Raw genomic sequence first — 18,049 nt, 5'->3', positions numbered from 1 at the left:
GAAAAGCTTTCCTGCTCCGAGCCTGGTATACTATTGCTTTTTCTATCAAAGTTACCATAGAAAGATTAAAACTATTCAAGCTGTCAGTAATCACAGTGTTTGTGATAGCTTAAAAAAATAATTAACCAGAAATCAGCAAATTCTCTATCTGGAAAAACCTTCAGGCCTGGTTGATTTTCCTAGCTAGCTCACAAAAAAAATGTTGTGTCCAGAATGGATTCACTCTCATGTGAAAACACAGAAGGAGCAAATTATTTCTATTCTGATCTCACAAAAGTGTGTCCTAACGTGAGCAACATATGGAGAGAATATTCTGAATTCTGTATCACATCAGGAACACCAGGCATACCACAACTAGGGAAAAGGAGGAAGCCAACTCAAAATAATCTAGAAAGCTTTAAAATATACATGTTTATTTAGCTGCAATATTTAAAAGTACAATATAAAGATATAAAACATAGAAATTCTGTAACTAATTCACATGCTAAAAGGATTAATTGACCAGCTGTAAGGAGAAGACTTCATGAAATTCATGGACATTTTAGCCACAAGGGTTATTTCATCAAGTTTCAGACTTGAAATATCGAACAACCGTTGCAGAGAACTTGCTCTCCCACATCAGCATAACTAGGGAAAAAAAAAAAAAAAGAAAACCAGAAGAAACAAAGTCAGTGTGTCAACTGTTTCTGGAACATAGCAATAAATGCCATTTTATTCCATTATCAACTGTAACCACGGGACTCCCACACAGCACACTCAGTATTTCTTTATATCACAGAAATGTTAACAACGAGGGCAAAACCTTAGGATTATTCCTTGAGAGTGCATTCATTCACGATTGGTCAGCACACTACATTTCTGGTGGGAAAGCAAGGGGAATTTTTGCCTCCTACAGCATTTAAATAAGAAGCTAAACTAGACCTACACTCATAATGCTGCTTCATACAGGCATTTTGGTTGGCATGTTTCAGACAGTTTTACTGCTGCTGAAGTTTAAAAAGAGTTTAAGTCCTTTACGTGGATGAGCTAGATACCGGTTGGGTCCAATTTTTAGGGCATATATAATTAAAATAAGCTTAGAAACTTGAAAGGCACTTACTCAACAGTGGAGCACAAAGAGCAGGCAACCCTGTTACAGCAGCTGCAGAGCCTGCTGCAGCTCTGGCAGACAAACCGGTCACACTGCGTACACACCTCCTTGACATCAGTGGTTCTTACACACGATGAGCAGGCTCTGGAAGCTCCCACGGGTGGAACTGCTTGGAAAAGATACGATTAAGAAGTGACCGCACTTTAGAGCAAGACAGAGAAAGTACCTGGAAGTCCCAAGAGCTGCGGAGCCTCCGCTCACAGCTACAGGTGGCAGCACTTCACAGAACACAGGGGCAGGCACCGCCACAGCGAGCGCTGCTTGGAACTTTCTTGGTTCTTTCTCTGCTCAATGGCAAGCCACTAAAGGATTCTAGCGCAGACCATACATGTGACAGCTCGCAAATCTGTCAGCGAAGCTCAAATCTAACAATTCCTTTGAGGAAAGTCAATAAAGAAGAACTATGCAGTCTATAACCACTCATCGCAGTCTGAAACCACTCATCGCAGTCTGCAGCCTCCTCGCGAGGGGAGCATGAAGCTGTGTCAGGGGAGGTTTAGGTTCGATATTGGGAAAAGGTTCTTCACCCAGAGGGTGGTCGGGCACTGGAATAGGCTCCCCAAGGAAGTGGTCACAGCACCAAGCCTGACAGAGTTCAAGAAGCGTTTGGACACCGCTCTCAGGCACATGGTGTGATTCTTGGGGGTGTCCTGTGCAGGGCAGGAACTAAACTTCATTGATCCTTGTGGGTCCCTCCCAGCTCAGTATATTCGGCGGTTCTGTGACCTCCCCCGGGCCCAGCGGGCACCTACCCCTCTCCGCAGGCCGCCGCAGCAGTTTCCCGTCGTGGCCGATGAGGAGCTGCCCGTTCCAGCGGGGCCCCCCTCCCTGCGCATCCCCGGGCGGCTCCGGCTCCGGAGGGCGAGCGGCGGCGGGACCGGCGCCTTCCATGTACGCCTGGGCCCCCCTGAAGAGCAGCCGCCGGGTCCTCTCTGCCAGCGGGAGAGGAGGAGAGCAGAGTTAGGGTCGGCCTCCCCATCACATCCCTCGGCGCTCCCCGCCGCCCGCCCCCCCGGCTCACCGAACACCTCCCGCCGATACTCCTCGCCCCGCACGCCGCGGCTCAGCTCCCGCAGCCCCACGCGGGTCTTCAGCTGGAGCGGGGCCGCCTCCCCGAAGGGGCAGGAGCGTTTCGGCATGGCCCGACCGGCCCCGGCCCGCCCCCGCCGCGTCACCGCCGCGCCGGGCCCGGGCCGAACATCCCCGACCGGGCACTTTGGGAGCCGCGGTACCGCTCGGTTCTTCCCGCAGGGAAGGGAGGGCTTCGTCCTTGTAATGTCGCTTCCCGCCGCGTCCCGAGCGCCCGGCGCTGCCCGCCCGGGTTGGCAGAACCGCCCGCCCGGCCCCGCCCGTCGCCACCGCCCCGCAGGCGTCACCTCCCTGCGCCCGCACCGGGGGGACCCGGCGGGGCAGAGAGAAACGAGCTTTGGAACTCGGGTTTGCCCAGAAACACAGACCTACAGAATCACAGCGTAGTCTGAGTTGGAAAGGATCCACTAGAGTGATCCGGTCCAATCCCTGAGCTCTGCGCAGGACACCCCAGGAGTCAAACCATGTGTCTGAGAGCGTTGTCCAAATGCTGTTTGAACTCTGTCGGGCTTGGTACTTTGATCACTGTCCTGGGGAGCCTGTTCCAGTGCACAGTCACCGTCTGGGTGAAGAGCCGTTTCCTAATGTCCAACCTAAACTTCTCCTGACACAACTTCAGGCCATTCCCTCGGGTCCTGTCACTGGTCACGACAGAGAGGAGATCCGTACCTGCTCCTGCTCTTCCCCTAACTAGGAAGTTGTAACTGCAATGAGGTCTCCTCAGAGTCTCCTCTTCTCCAGGCTGAACAGACCAAGTGACCTCAGCTGCTCCTCACACATCTTCCCCTCAAGGCCCTTCATGATCTTCGTTGCCCTCCTTTGGACACTCTCTGATAGCTTAATGTCTTTCTTACATTTGTGGTACCCAGAACTGCCACAATATTCAAGGTGAGGCTGCCCCACTGCAGAGCAGAGCAGGACAATCCCCTTCCTCACCCAGCTGGTGATGCTTTGCCTGATGCCCCCCAGGACATAGTTGGCCCTCCTGGTTGCCAGGGCACTGCTGACTCATATTCAACTTGCCATTGACCAGGACTCCCCCAGGTCCCTTTCCTCATCTATCCGTACATCCAGGGTTGCCATGTCCCAGGTGCAGAATCCAGCATCTATCCTTGTTAAACTTCATACGCTTGGTGATTGCCCAGTCCTCTAATTCCTCGAGGTCTCTCTGCAAGGCCTCTCTGCCCTCCAGGAAGTCTACAGCTCCTCCCAATTTTGTATCATCTGCAAACTTACTTAGTATCTCTTTAAGTCCTGTGTCCAAGTCGTTAATGAACCTCGTTGCCCGTCAGTGCTTTTTGCCTTGCCTTCCCTCTGCAGGTTATGCTCTGCTCACCGAGCTCTTCCTGCAGCCTCAACCCCTGCCCAGGTTTGGGCAGTCTGAATGCTGTGGAACCAAAAAAAAAAAAAAAAAAAGTGCAAAAGCATGAGAATTCACTTAAAAAAAAAAAATACCGAGGAGGCTGGAGACCCCCTGTCTGGCAGAGGGACTCCAGGGGGCTCCTCAGAGCAGCCAAGAGCAGGAGTGGGTTCACCACTGTGGGCACAGTGAGTTTTTGGGGTCTGGTGGCCAGGTTCAGCTAAATCCAGAGTCCACTGAGACTTTCTGCTGTGGCAGGGGATTATTGTAATTAATTTGCCGTTTATAAATAAACTCTGTAGGTGCGGTTTCAGAGGTTAAAAGCCTCAGGCACCGTTCCAAGTAGCAGTCGGACTGGTTACTGTGTATATTTTGAAAATACATTGTTTTCCTCAGGGCGAACAAGTTTAAAACTGGGGGTGATGTTCCGGTGCAATGTTTTGTGTCATTTGAAGAACATAGTCAGACAGGGCAGTTGCAGGTCTTCCAGAGAGGTGTCTGAATCCAAAACTGCCCCTGTATGGACTCTAGGACTCTGGAAAGAATCACAACCAAGTGCAGGAGTGATTTTTCCATGAATAAATTTACAATCTACTGAGTCCAAAGGACTTGTGAACACTCTTGGTTTCTTTGTTCTAATCTGGTCAAGAACAAGTTACATGAACAGATGTACATTTCTTTCTGAAAAAAAAAAACAAACAAAAAACCCAACAAAACAAAACAAAACAAAAAACCAAAACCAAACAAAAACAAACAAACAAACAAAAACAAACACCAAAAATCCCAAGCAATTAATAACTCCCCCCAAAATAGTGACAGAATCAATATTTTTAAAGCGTTTTCTCTAACTTGGAAACTCATAAAAGTTTTTGTGTATGATTTCAATACTAGCATAATATTTAGAATGGCAATCATTTATATGAAAGTGCAATATGCAAGACATACAATATAGATCTATGTGTTGAAAATGGGCCACAATACCTAACGGACTAACCCTGGTTTCATTTCTCAAATTCTTCCAAAACTATTGAGACACCAAGACCAGTACTGAGCACAGTGTCTAACTACATCTATAGAATCACAGAATATCTTGAGTTGGAAGGGGGACCCACAAGGATCATCGAGTCCACTTCCTGGCTCTGCATAGGGCAACCCCAAAAATCCCACCATGTGCTTGAGAGCATTGTTCAAACACCAAAATGATGTTTCCACCATTTGCTGAACTGCTGACAGTTTGCAGGTACAACCACATTGAACTGACACAGATTAATATGATTTTTTTTTTTTTTGTCTGTGGAGCTGATCAGCCCATCCCTGTGGTCTGTGGATTGGAAGCTATGGTTCTAACTCAGAGTAATTCACAAAAATCCCTCCTGAGCTCCAAAGTCTGATTCCTGCCATGCTTTCTTTAGCTGTAAAGGTTTCTGCTCTGGATTTTTCTGCACTTATTTGCAAATGTATGCTTAAGGATGTTCAGTAGAGAATTTTTATTGGAAACTCATTGTCTTTCCTTTCTCTTTAAAAAAACTTCTCTGTAAATATTCATTAGCTGTACACTCTGATGTCCCTGAAGCTCTCTGGGGAGCATGTAGAATGTAATCCCAGTAGGAAGGAGCCCTGTTGGAATAGAGGGCAGCAGATCATACACGTTTCATTAATACAGCACAGGACAAAAGTGGATGGAACTTGGCTGTCTGAGAACCAGCTGAACTATGAAAAAAGAGCTAAAAGCACTATTCTGCTTGTGGAGAAGGAGTGCTCTGGAACACTGATCTCACATATGAATTAGATTTGAAAGAGAGCAGCTCATGCTGCAGCAGTGCCGCTGGTGCTGTCACTAAGGGCACTTACAGAGAATCACAGAATATTCTGAGTTGGAAGGGACTTTCCCCGAGGGCTGATTACATTTGACATGTGCCACCACCCCCCACTGCAGGGCAGATGTAGAAATGTTCTATTGCAGCTCTCTGAGTCAGCCTTGGGTGGTGACATCTCTTAATTGCTTTGCAAGACTCAACCTCAATAACATCTGCCACTGATAAGCTGTCTCCTGTTTGTAAGCTATGAAGGCAAAACAATTCCATCTGCTCTGCACCAGCACACCTGAGCATCTTGCAGGAAGGGAATTGAGTCACCTGCCTGTCTGATGACTTGTTATCCAACAGAATGGTGCTGAGTGTTTTATTAGTTTCAGAGCAGTAACCCTTGAGGAAAGTTCACTGGTGATTTCAAAGTAGCAGAAAGGCTGAGCTCTGATCTGGCAAAGCTTGCAGGCCTTGAGCATTCCTGAAAATTAATGCTCATGATTTTTCAGGTTAGTTAATGAGATTCTGAATGTGAAAAAACAACCCAAACAAATCCTGAACCACCAGAGGTAATTGTGAAATACAATGATTTTGGTTTATCCTTGAAAACCTTTTTGTGAAAAAAGCCCAAAGAATAAAAATTACAGTCTTTTTCTTGCTACTGTGCTTCTCCTGTGCCCATGTGAATATTACAGACAAGTTGCCTGGTTGATAGCTTTGTCACTTACAGCAAAAAGGAAAATTGCATTTCATTTTTTTTTCAGTGGTTTCCATTTTCAGTAAGCAAGTTTAAGGATCAAAATGGACCGCTGTTTTTAAGTCTGTCTTTCCTATATTCTATTTCTACCTGTGCTTCAAGAAAGTCAGGGCACACACAGAAGGACTTTGGCCATAATTCATCACTTCTACATTTTAGAGGTCAGAAATTTTCTGAGCCAAAATTTCCATCTGGATCTTAATGTTTAACAGCTGTCAGCAGGCCCACTCTTCAGGAATTTTTCTAGTCCCTTTCTCAAAACCAGTAACATTTAATTTCTTATTTTGTCTAGCAGGGTCTAGAACTGAGCAATATATTATTTATAAATACATTATTTATAAAAATATGTTTCATCAAGTTTGTTTTCAATTTGCTGCCTGTTAATTTCTTTGTTTGTCTCCTATGTCTAATTTTATAAAAGATGATGAATAACCATGCTCTACTGACTCTCTGAATAACATCCATGACTATGAAGATGTCTATCATCCTCCTTCATTTTTCCTTCTAGCTGATGTATTTTGTTCACATTGAAGCACTCCTTTGCAGTGTGTCCTGATCCACATCACCTGTGCCACATCCCAGTGAACAGCAGGGAAAGCCATATGGGAAGGGAGGGAGCCCTGAGTGCCCCAAGAGCTCTGTGCAGCAGGGATCTGTGTGGCTGAGGGCACCCAGCACACCTAAGCCTCAGATGTCCTTTTCCATACCTCTTATAGTCCCTGACATCCTTCCTGAAACTGGCTGGCCAGTGTATCAGCTGCAGGTATGCTACTCACCCGGATAGCATGAATTTAAAGGTGTTTTCTTCTTGGTCCCTTCCCTAATAATTCCTGACATACAATTTGCCATTTTGGTTACTAATGAAGTACCAAAGTGATGCTTTCAGGGAAATGCTATTATATTGCATAAATGGGTCTCAGCATTCCTCCCCTGAGTGCCTATAAAAGGTGTAGATTTAGATTTTTAATACTCCAATAAGCAATTAGAGTTAAATATTTTTGTTTATTTGTGATCCATCTGATCCATCTGTAAGACAATCATAATGAGAGTTTATCTGTCAGTCAATGCTTCCAGCTACTCCAAAATATGATTAGAAATAAACAGGTAGACTGGAAAAAAAAATCACAGGCAGTGTAAGTCACAGACATTGCAACTCAATACTGCATGCTTTCTTAAAAGGAAAATAACTTAAAAGCTTGGAACAGAGCAAATTGAGGAAAATTCTGCCTGCTGTTTTAGGAAGGGTCAGAAAAAATATACAGGATAGTTGATTTGGCTTTGTGAATCTAAATATTCATCAGTCTTACTTCTTCCTCTCCATGCCTTGCTTTGCAAGCAACCTTTACCCACCTACAGTAACAAGTCAAAGTATTCCATGTCAGGAACAGGTGGGACATAAATATCAATCCAGGAGATTATATTAGCTTTTAGATTGTTCCAAATGCCTAACAGCAGGGTCTCATAAGCATCAGAAAGGCCTTCAATATACTTAATCTTACCCTTCAGCTTCACTTATACCAAAGGCTTCCCCTCCCTGTGCTCGTAGTAAAAATTCCCCGCTTATTCTGTTCTTTCATTATTAGGCCATTTAGAAACAAACTGAAACACAATACCTAGAGGTGGAACTCTGTCTCTTACACCTCTTCAAATAACCAGTTTCCTTAATTGTATTGATATAAAATGAGTGGATTTTGGCCAATTCGCTGTTTCTTCTGTAATGTTTTCATGCTAAAATGGTCAAAGGAATACTATGGAAATTTTTTTAAGTATATTATAGAAGCTGATGTGGTTGGCCATGTGCCAGCATGCGGCCTGTGTTAGGTTGGATGGGGTATCAGGAGGCACACACATCCTTCGTCAGGCCTGGGGTGAAGCACCGCACCCCACGCGCTCGGTCCCACTGCACTGTCCTTCCTGCGCTCTGCAATATGGATTTGAAGATAAAAAACCCCCAAACCTCCTTGAATAAACTTGCTTTTTCTGAAAGGGTTCATGGCCCTTTCCTTTCTTCGGTACCTTCCTCTTGCTGTGTAGTACATCAGCCTCAAGAGACAACATGTGTACAGCTCGGCTCAAAGGGCTACACCCTGACCAGACATTGTCTGTTCACAAGAGCAAGTCATTTTACAGGGACTCGATAACACAGAGTTCATGCCCTCATCTTAATGAATTAGTTTATGCATCAAGATAATTTTTGATAAACTGGTGATGTGTGGGATTAAGGGCTGGCTCTTGAGGAATGCTGCTGTTAAGCCGAGGCTCTGCCATGCTGCTGTGGTTGCTCTTAAATTAGCACGGTGTGGTTGAATTTCATAGCGTGTTTCTGTCCTGCCAGCTCTGAGAAACACCAGCGCTGCTCAGGAGATCAGAGCACCCAAAGGTCCTGCTCACACTAGAGGGCACTCTCAAAACTATGAATTATTTTTGCTGTTGTGAAGATGTTATTGTTCTGCTGACAGGGTTTACAAAGGGGCTGTTTTCTCCAAGATGTTTTTCATGTTTGTTGTTCCTGGCCTTTCCACCAGTAGTGTGCCTTCATTTCTGTTGCCACGCACTTTCCTTTTATTTTGCTTCTTTCCAGATTATTTTAATCTGCCATGAAAAAAGGAAATTGAGCTCTGACAGTGATAACAGCCACTCCTAACCTAACATGGTGCCAAGTGTTCTGCTTTCCTTCTCTGCAGGCGACAATGTTTTTCATTTAATACTAGGTCGTTGTCCTAGGAATTCTTTAAATCTGTGTCCAAGTCATGCTATTACATTATTCAGTGTGGATTTACTTGGAAAGGCTCTGAGAAGTAGCTCTGCCCTTTCACTAGCACTTGCACAGAACAAAACATCCTCTCCCACACATGACATGGCAAGGGCTGGGCAAAACTTTCCTTCCTCCACATTGCAGCTGCATCCAGCCCTGTTCTTGTTATTTTGTTGTGGAAATGAATCCTTTCTTCAAGACAGCTTCATATGTTGTTCCTCACATGTTTGCCTCTGGAATAACTCAGGGTACATCCATTCAGCTCCAGGGGGCTATGCCAGGCTCTCTGCACTCACTGTGTCTCACAAATCATCCCCAGCAGCACCTCACAAAGTGTGTTTATTTTAAATATGTGTGGCTGTGCTGTCAGTCCTGGACAGAGAAGATGCCTGTGCAGAAAACAGAAGCTGCACAGAGTCAAGCCAATTCCCTGAACGTTGCCAGATAACATGCCACAGCTACAGGGACCATCACAAGGGCTAATGTGGAAATTTTCCTAGCACAGCCCTTTTGGTTGAAATCTGTTTATGCTGGGAAGTCTTGAAGGCACTCATTCTCTTGGCTCTCTGCTGAGCAGTTCGCATGAGTGGTGTGGTATGAGCTGTGAAAGTAATGCTCAGTCCTAGGCCTACCATCCAGGGTGCCAATTAATAGAATGAGACTTTTTCATGCTGCTGGCATGTTTCCCCTGCATGGAAATCATCAATGCATTTTGCATAGGGCCCTGACTTCCATCAGTACCAGCCTTGGTATTTTAATTATGTAGTGTGGGGCAAATCAATCTCTAATAGACAAAATGCCTTATCCCATTTGTAATGCCTTAACTAGACAACATCTCTTTTATTTCTTTCACTTGACCTTTTTTTCATGTACATTAAAATGCATCAAAGCTTATTCTGTATATTTATGCTCAGTAGGTTCCTGCCATGCATATGCATTCATCTTTTTTTTTTTTTTCTGCATGAGGTTTTCAGAGAAAATATTGGTGTGACACAATCCTGTCCTTTCCTCCTTTCCTGTCTCCAAGATTTAGAAGATCTCGAGATTGCTGGTGAAGGTGCTCAGTACTGGCTCTGTTTCTAATACTGGTTCTTTATCACTACCTAAACTCTAGGATGAGCTACCTACATAAACAAATGTATCTCCACTGAAAAAACTGGCTTGAACATAAAACTGTGATATTGGCACTAAATAACTGACTGAGTAATGAAGGCAAGTAGCCCGACATTCCTCCTAGCTCGTAAAAATTTCCAGCCACCCCCTAGTTTGTCCCAGACACCAGCTGTTCTTTAGGCCAAGTTCAGCACTCAGCACACGAACTTCCTGCTGTTTTATTCCCACTCCAACCTCAGTTCTTCTAGCAAAGTTGGAGATGCTACTTATTTCAGTACCCAGCATAGGCAACTAGAGATCACGGAAGGCACATTCTCATTTTTTCTGCAGAATGTATGTACTTAAAATCAGTGGACCAAATCCTCAGGGAATGGGTTTGATGTCTTAGTTCCCTTTTCCAGTAATCTCCTTTAGAAGCTATAGATAGAAACTTAATGCTGTTTCAGAATGGCAAGGAAAACCTTTTGTGAACTTAGTAAATGTCTTCAAGCTGTATTTTATCTCACTTAGATATGACTGAGGCCCTGTTGGTCCAGCTACAAACTGCATTCCTGAATTTTGAAAGAATGGCTCCATGCAATTTCAAAGCAGGAAGAAATACTTTTAATAACCTTTTGAGTTGAGAGTGGTATTGTATTACCTGAGAACTGAAAGTGAAATACTTTCACAGGAGGCAGGGAAAAAGTCATGCTGACAACCAGAGGGTTAACAGCCTATACTCAGTAGTTCATAAGACTTAGCAATATTTTCAAGGAAAGGCTCACTAAAAACATGAAGGTAAATGTAAAATAGGATAAAATGCAAAGTAGACTTAACAATAGATGACCTCTGAGTATCTTGAATAATAACTAATGTTATGGATAAAGGAAATAAGGTGGTTATAACCTATTTAGACTTCATTAAGCATTTGATATAGAAAATAATTGCTTATTAGTTAGGGATCAGTATAAAGTGGAAAAAGAACTGGATAAGAGGAGATGGAATGGCTGATGTGCAAAAGCTGTGTCTATATTAGCAGGCAATGCAGCACTACAGGAAGAAATACACAAAGCACTTGGTCCTCAGGACCCAATATCCACACTGTAGGTGGAAGGTGGCTTCCGACCAGCTCTTGTCAGGTCCCATGGACTGAACTCTGAGTAGTATCTGGAGCATAGCAGGGGCACTGCTGGAGAGCATTTCTTGTTTGGTTCCGTGGGAAAGGAACCCAAACTGGGTGCACTACTTTGTAGAGCAAACCAAAGTGTGAAACAGTGATAATGGTCATTGCCAAGGGCACCACAAGGGCACAGCCTCGATGGCTGGAACAACTGAAGCAGAAGAAAATTGGAGCATGAAATGAAAAGCTCAAAATTTGAACTGCATTGCCTGGTTTTGGTGCTTTGGGGTGGTAACTGAACAGCAAAGTTGTAACAGTGGCACTGACATACACGTGACTGTGCACTGGGACCGTAGCTGGTCTTACCTGTTGCAAGGCAGATTCTTGAAGAAACTAGAATGTCACATCATCTTCCCAGTTCTCCCTTTCTTCTTCACCCAATTCTTAAGGATATAAAACATGCCATTACAATGGATGCCCATGGATGTGCAGTAGGAATTAGTGGTACTACTCACCAATGTGAGTAATGGAAAACACCTTTCTTCATCTCCTGACCATTATTCCAGTACAGCTCAGTAGGCCACTTGCTTTATTTAAGATGCAAGTGCATCATATTCACCCTGGCATCTGCTGTAAACCTCAGATCCTTTTTAGCAGAGCTTCTCCACAGCCAGCTGTTTCCCAGTCTGTACTGAGACATGGGGAACCCTTCACTTCTTCCTGCACTTCAGGAGCTTTCCATTGCCAAGCCCTCAAGCTTACCAAGGTCTTTGCCATTTGTTGTCAGCCATCTAGAACTCAGAACTCGAAGGACAGGTCTCCATTTGTGGCAGAGGGCTGCACTACTTTAAGAATCTCAATGGAAACAGGACTAAATACAGTAGGTTTGACACTGGGAGTTTCCTCTTCAGAAGCAAAGAACACCATGAAACAAGTTTTTATGATTGTGACTGTATTTCCAAGCTTCTCATTTTGTCAGATTCACCAAAGGCTGCCTCCACTTGCATGGGACTATCTCCATTTACAGGCCAGCCAGGCTTCCACAAACCTCAGCAGCAAACACTGTTTCCTCACATTTGAAGAATTAGGCCCAGTTAGCACGGAAAGTTTTATGCCCCATACGGGAAGATGAAGATGGACACTGACACCTCTGCTGGAAGGGCGCGTACAGTTGACTGTATCCTGCAGCCTGTAAGAAAACATGTCTCCAGTGCCTCTACTCACGGTATTTTAAGGATTTCAGTGGCCACCTAAACTGTCTGAAGTGCTCTGCCACTTCTCAGGCGCTGTAAAGGTATCACCTGAAGCCCAACACTGCTGTCTGAGACTCTACAAGCCTGCAGAGTAAACTCTGGAGTACGTGTTCAGCTCTCGAAAGGTGACGCCTGACACAGGAAAGATGCATTATCTTGAGACTGTGAAAATGTTCAAATACGTCAGTGTTGGCTTTATTTTTTCTGACAAAGATGTTATTTTTTTCTTGCCAAACACGTTTATTTAGACAGTGTTAAAATTTGTACTGTTTTCAACCACTGAAAAAGGCAGCTGTTGGCCAAAATTTTCTACATTAATGGAAGCTGTAAAGTGTATGTGCTTACAGAACACCTTCTCTCCTGTTTTTTTTTTTCTTACCATCTCATATGACTGATGGGCAAATATTTAACAAGCAGTGTCTACTCCACAAATGTACAGATACTAATAACGCACGAAGGTATTTTAGAACAACTAATTTCCTGTAAGTATATGGGAGATTAAATGGCAAAATCTTGAAGTCCTTATGCGGGATTTCTTTGCTTCTTTAATGGTTCACTCTATGGCTGATGTCTACATAGATAATATCTCATTTTAGATTTGACCAATATGCAAAGGTGCAGCCAGCCCCATCCAAGGGTAAAATACTTTCATATCAAAGCTCGTTTGTGATGGATCAGTGATTCAGGAAGCAAAGAACCCAGCTTCCTACCTCCCTGAAGCAGCCTGTGCTGTACCACTTGTCACATGCCATGAATCCATGTAGCACTGTGGCAGTCCAGCAGGCTCCATGCCTCAGGCATCCTCTTCTTCACTGGCAACATGGATCTAATAAAGAGATGAAACAAGCACTAACACACTCACTTATTTGTAGCCAACAAATGCACAGGTTACACCCCTGATGGAGTGCCTGTACCATGAACAGGGACTGCTAAAGATAAGACGATTGGAGCTGGATTTTCTTCCTTGCCTGATGCCCATTTAAAAGGGTGATGTCAGCTCATCCTTTTTGCAAACATCCAGCACTTGAAACCAGCACTCTGATGGACATGAAAAGTTGCTGCACAGGAAGCTGGGCCATTTCCACAAGGAATAAGGAGTGGGCTAGAGTTTGACCCCATGTAAAGTATTACTAGAAGAGGTTAGGGGCAGGAAAGTCTGTATTTTTTCCTGCCTCCCAGTCATCAGACTCAGCTCTCCAGGTGACAGACAACAAACACACCAGTAACAAACCAAAGAACTTTCCAAATGGGCAATTTTGGCACAGAAACTCCCCCAGAGTTTTTTGGTTGGTTTTGTTTATTTTATTCTTTTTTTTTGTTTGTTTTGTTTGTTTGGGTTTTTTTTGGGTAGTGATGTGATGGTGGTTTTTTTTTGCATTGGGCAGTTCCAGCCCTATGTGGAGTTAGATGAAACTGCTTCAGGTGCTTCAGCCACCAAAAACCATTCTATGTGCAATTATACATACCAAACTGATGCAAAGGAAATGAAGAGACCGTAGTTAATTAGCAGATCAATTCTCACACAGCTCTCAGGCATTGCCCTGAATTGTGTATTTACCTGCTGTCATTTACGGGACAAGTCCCTTACCTGCTGTTTCTGGCTTCTTCTAAAACACATGAGAAAAAGAATGATTCTGTAAAGGCTTCTGGAAGCCCTAACAGTACTTGTCTGAAGCCAGCATCTGCTTTTCTTTTCTATCACAGTGATGCTGATAAAAAGCTACATGGAGTTCACATCAGTTGTTCTGAGCCAGCTGTTCTAGCAAGAATATTTTTTGCATTAATTAGAAAACGTGTTTTTTCTTCATAAAACCATTGGTCACTCGGGCCAGCTAACTGAAGATAACCATGAATCTCAGTGTTAAAGGTGGATCCCTGCTCAGTTCGTAAATGGGAAAGGGTGACAAAGTTTAGAGAACGTGTAAAAAAAGGCCAAAGGATGAAAATCTGTAGACTGAAAGAAAATATCCATTCATTCACTAATGCTGCTAGTTATTTTCTAAAATTTATGAAATACTAAACCAGGTTTATGTATGAAGAGTATTTTGTTAAAAAATAAAAGAGAAATAGAGACCAAGCACTGTTAATTTAAATTTGTTTTAATACATTTTTAAGGAGAAAATAAACAGGTGTGGATCAAAAATCATCAGAAAAAAATCTGCATAAAGTGTAAGTATAGATTGCACATTTACTATGGAAATGCTTAATTTTCTTTCCTTTTATAAAGTGCATTATGCCAGAACTGTAAGACCATATATAGCCAAATTAAAAACTTTACAAAATCTTCAAATTCCTATCCTGCATGTGTTAGGAAGTGTACACCTGACTAGAAGGCCATATTGTAAGGGTAAGTGTGAGAAAATATGTCAAACACATTACTGTGCAGGTGTGAAACAGTAATTGCTACTTTTAAAAAACTATAACCTTTATCACAAATTATGGCATTTTGGTAAATGTTTACCCTTATTCTTCCATCCAGATACTGAACAGGATGATGCATCAACCAGTTTTAGCCATTATTATTGCATTTGGCTGGGGAGAAAGAAGTAGTTAAATTCAACACAGTGACTGTTATTAAATGAAATTCCAAACAGTACAAAACAATATACATGGGAAACAGCCAAAATGAAGGGAAATCTACATTAAAATGTTCTTATTAAGCATTGTGTCACTCAGTAGACTAAAGAACTTTTTGATAAAAGCCTGAACTTAGTCACATTTAACTCAATGACAACACATGAAATTTAATAGGAGTAGAACTTTCATTTAAAATATCCATGCTATGAAATGAAATGTATATTACTTTTACAGTAACAGTCATGGGATAATTGGCTATTACATCATGCCCACTGACAACCTCACTGGGTTTTTGATGAATCCTTGGAAGCAAAGACAGGCCATGTGGATCTTACAGATACTTAATGGAAAATGGAAAATAAAAAGATTAGGTGAACAAGAGAAAGTAATCCTGTGAAAATTAAACTATAAAACCTATTATCTTCAATATGCCAAATACTCAGTTTAGAGTTGATCATTTAATCCAGTTATTCAGCACACGGAGTGGCTTCTTAGTCATTGTGGACTTTGCCTATAAATCAACCAAAGCTTAAATACAGCAGAAACCTCCTAGCACAAATGCACTGATGAAGATGGGGCCAGGAAAAGGAACGGCTCTAGATCATTCAGAAGGCAAATGTCACAAGGTTAAGCCATGTGAAAACAAAACTTAATTACTATACCTCCAAGCATCTTTATGCTTAAATTACCTCATATAAATGAGGAACACTTCACAGTGCTTGTAATAATTAGCACTTACCAAGCACCTTTCAGAAGTGCTTTGCAAACATTAAATAAGGTCAGAAATCTCATTGCTCTTCCATTAGAATACCCATAAATATGATGGGGAGAGCTTCCTCATCAATTCAGAGGAAGAACTGCAGGGCTCAACCCAGGGACCTCCAAAAGGCAGTGAAGATGTTTTTCTAATTGCCATTTTTACAGATTGCAAAAACAGCAGCAGTGAGATCAAACAATTTGTCAAGGGTGACCAAGGAAGTTGACACTGAATTAAAGATTCACAGTTTGGGGCTCTGGTTTTGGTTTTTTGTTCGTTTGTTTTTTGTTAGAGAAAAAGGGACAGAGTCCATGATGAACTGGGGCACGAAGAGACTGCACTGCAGCTGGAGGGTGTCAGAGTTCTGCCTTACAAGCAGCAATACAACCATACACAGCTACCTTTAGTGCTTTGTACTGGTACTTCTTTAAGTCCTGCCTGACACAAATGGCTTTAAACATTATCTGCTGTTCAACACTGAGTGAGAAAAGACACAGGGGATGAGTAGGACACAAGATTCTCCGGACAGGTTTTCCTTTTCCCCCATCTGGAATGCCAAGAGTGTAATTGTTTGCACCCTTGGAGTGACCATCTCCGAAAAGGGATATTTTCACACACTGCATAATGGCATTACTGAGGTTGTGATGCCATTTCCACAGCCCTTGGAAATGATACAAAAATATTGTCATAGCTCTCTGATGCATAAATAGAAAAGGAACATTTATGTGGAAAATTTCACAGATAGGGAATAACCCCATCTCTAGTGTATTCTTTTTCCTCTACAAGAGGAGTTTTTTGAGAGCTCTTGATGCATAACCATTATAAATTAGAAGATCCACAAAGAAATCCAAGTGTATTCTTGAAGATTCTGGGATCTCTCCATGGTTTCTACATGTCCCAACCCTGGCTGTCACTTGTCATCCCTTTCTATAAATAGTCATTACATTTTGCTGAGGAAGGTCAAAATGAGTGAGGGGTGTAAATACTGCAGCAGTCATCATTGAGTCATGCCTTGATTTATTCTTGGAAACCCAGGAGCTGTGGAAGTGAGTGCCTCACAGAACTGCAAGTCACAAGTTCCTCAACAGAGTACTACAGTAAAACTTTGGAAACTACAGTCACAGCACTAGCAGGAAGAAATGTCTCAGGTTCATGGAGAAAATGCAGTGTGCTGTCTCAGCTCCACTCTCCCTGTGTGTTTTGTAACTTGAGGACTCTCTTCCTTCCACCTTCACTCACTCCTTTCCCCTACTGCTTAAAATAAAGGCTGCACACCTGACAGCCTCCAGGCTGTTAGTACACAGGATAGTTCAAAGCATTATTAGACAGGTCAGCTTTCTCCAGTTTGGCCCCGCTACAGATGTTATCTCAGTTCCTACAATAGGCTTTATAAGAAATATATTTTAGCTGCTTTCCATTCATTTCAATAGGTCATTAAAAGTAATTATATAAAAATTATAGATAATTGTGTTTGCTTTGCTTTGTGCAGTCAAAAATACCTACCTAACTTTGCTGTATTTTAGAAACTGAAAATCTTTATAATTCAACCAATTTCAGTGCATGGTACCTATCTTAGTACTGCCAACCCAGATATACAGACATTTTAACATTTGAAGTTGAAGAACAAATCCAAGTTTCACAATTCTAAAGTTACCCAGTAGCTACTGGAAAAGGCTTAATACTGGTTTCAACAAGAGGTAACTCTATATAGGTGTAAAGTACTTCCAAATAGTAACATGGATCAAATTTAAAAAAACCTTTCCTTATTTTGTTAGGAATACTTTTTGGACTTTTTTTAAAGATGGCCAACAAGGAGATTTTACACTGAATTTACCGAGAACTTAAAGATAAATAAAACGTTACAATACAGAATATATGTTGTGTTTCTATTCAATTCCTAGAAGAATATGTTTGTTTTAAATAGCATTTCCATTTAAAGAGGGAAGCAGTAAGGGACTGATGAACGCCACGTTGTGCTTCTCATCACTGGAGTTCTTCATTTGTTTAGAACAGCTGGATCATCGACTCTCTTGATTTCCCAACTCCAACCCATTTAACTAGGGAGGAAAACACATCTGTTAGAACAATTACCAAGACTAAATATTGCAGTCAATGAACTGGAATAATTTTCACCTCTCATCATGCTTCACTGCAAACTGGACAAATTTAGGAAGGAAGTTTCGTTGTCAAAAATCCCTTTACTCCAGCTGCACTACCAGACTAGAAAGTGCAGTATACTGAAGGTTGAAAGCATGAAATAATTATACCATAAACACAAAGTATTGCAGGTAGAGGGCCTAATAGAAGGTCAGGCACATTTGTTGCAGGTTTAAC

The 18,049-nt window shown here is 42.5% G+C and overlaps 2 protein-coding genes across 4 annotated transcripts in view; both read right to left on the bottom strand.

Moving 5' to 3' along the window:
* Positions 1–391: 391 nt before the first annotated feature.
* On the bottom strand, positions 392–2,447 carry SIVA1 (SIVA1 apoptosis inducing factor). Its single transcript, XM_027716505.2, has 4 exons — positions 2,172–2,447; positions 1,903–2,082; positions 1,100–1,256; positions 392–627 (listed from the first exon to the last, which is right to left on the bottom strand). The coding sequence occupies exons 1-4, from the start codon at positions 2,287–2,289 to the stop codon at positions 570–572; spliced, it is 513 nt and encodes a 170-aa protein (XP_027572306.1). The 5' UTR covers positions 2,290–2,447; the 3' UTR covers positions 392–569.
* Positions 2,448–14,598: 12,151 nt separating this feature from the next.
* Positions 14,599–18,049, bottom strand: part of ADSS1 (adenylosuccinate synthase 1) — a 30,599-nt gene continuing 27,148 nt past the window's right edge. For all 3 annotated transcript variants that reach the window (XM_027716416.2, XM_039378965.1, XM_039378966.1), the window contains exon 13: positions 14,599–17,772. In XM_027716416.2, coding sequence (XP_027572217.1) covers positions 17,720–17,772 — 53 coding nt within the window. In that variant the 3' untranslated portion in view covers positions 14,599–17,719. The remainder of the gene's footprint in view (positions 17,773–18,049) is intronic.

Source organism: Pipra filicauda, unplaced genomic scaffold (assembly GCF_003945595.2).
Source record: "Pipra filicauda isolate LSUMZ 115617 unplaced genomic scaffold, ASM394559v2 scaffold151_size3305965_pilon, whole genome shotgun sequence".
Lineage (NCBI taxonomy): Eukaryota > Metazoa > Chordata > Aves > Passeriformes > Pipridae > Pipra > Pipra filicauda.
Note: the sequence above shows the minus strand (reverse complement) of the source record. Positions and strands in the feature narration are given on the sequence as shown.

What these genes read in the sequence shown, in the direction of transcription:
- SIVA1 (XM_027716505.2), bottom strand. Translation starts at nt 2,289, where the DNA reads ATGCCGAAACGCTCCTGCCCCTTCGGGGAGGCGGCCCCGCTCCAGCTG. An exon ending in GCGGCGGCCTGCGGAGAGGG is followed by an intron (nt 1,257 to 1,902) that starts GTAGGTGCCCGC and finishes TTTTCCAAGCAG; the next exon opens with TTCCACCCGTGGGAGCTTCC. An exon ending in TCTTTGTGCTCCACTGTTGA is followed by an intron (nt 628 to 1,099) that starts GTAAGTGCCTTT and finishes TTTTTTCCCTAG; the next exon opens with TTATGCTGATGTGGGAGAGC.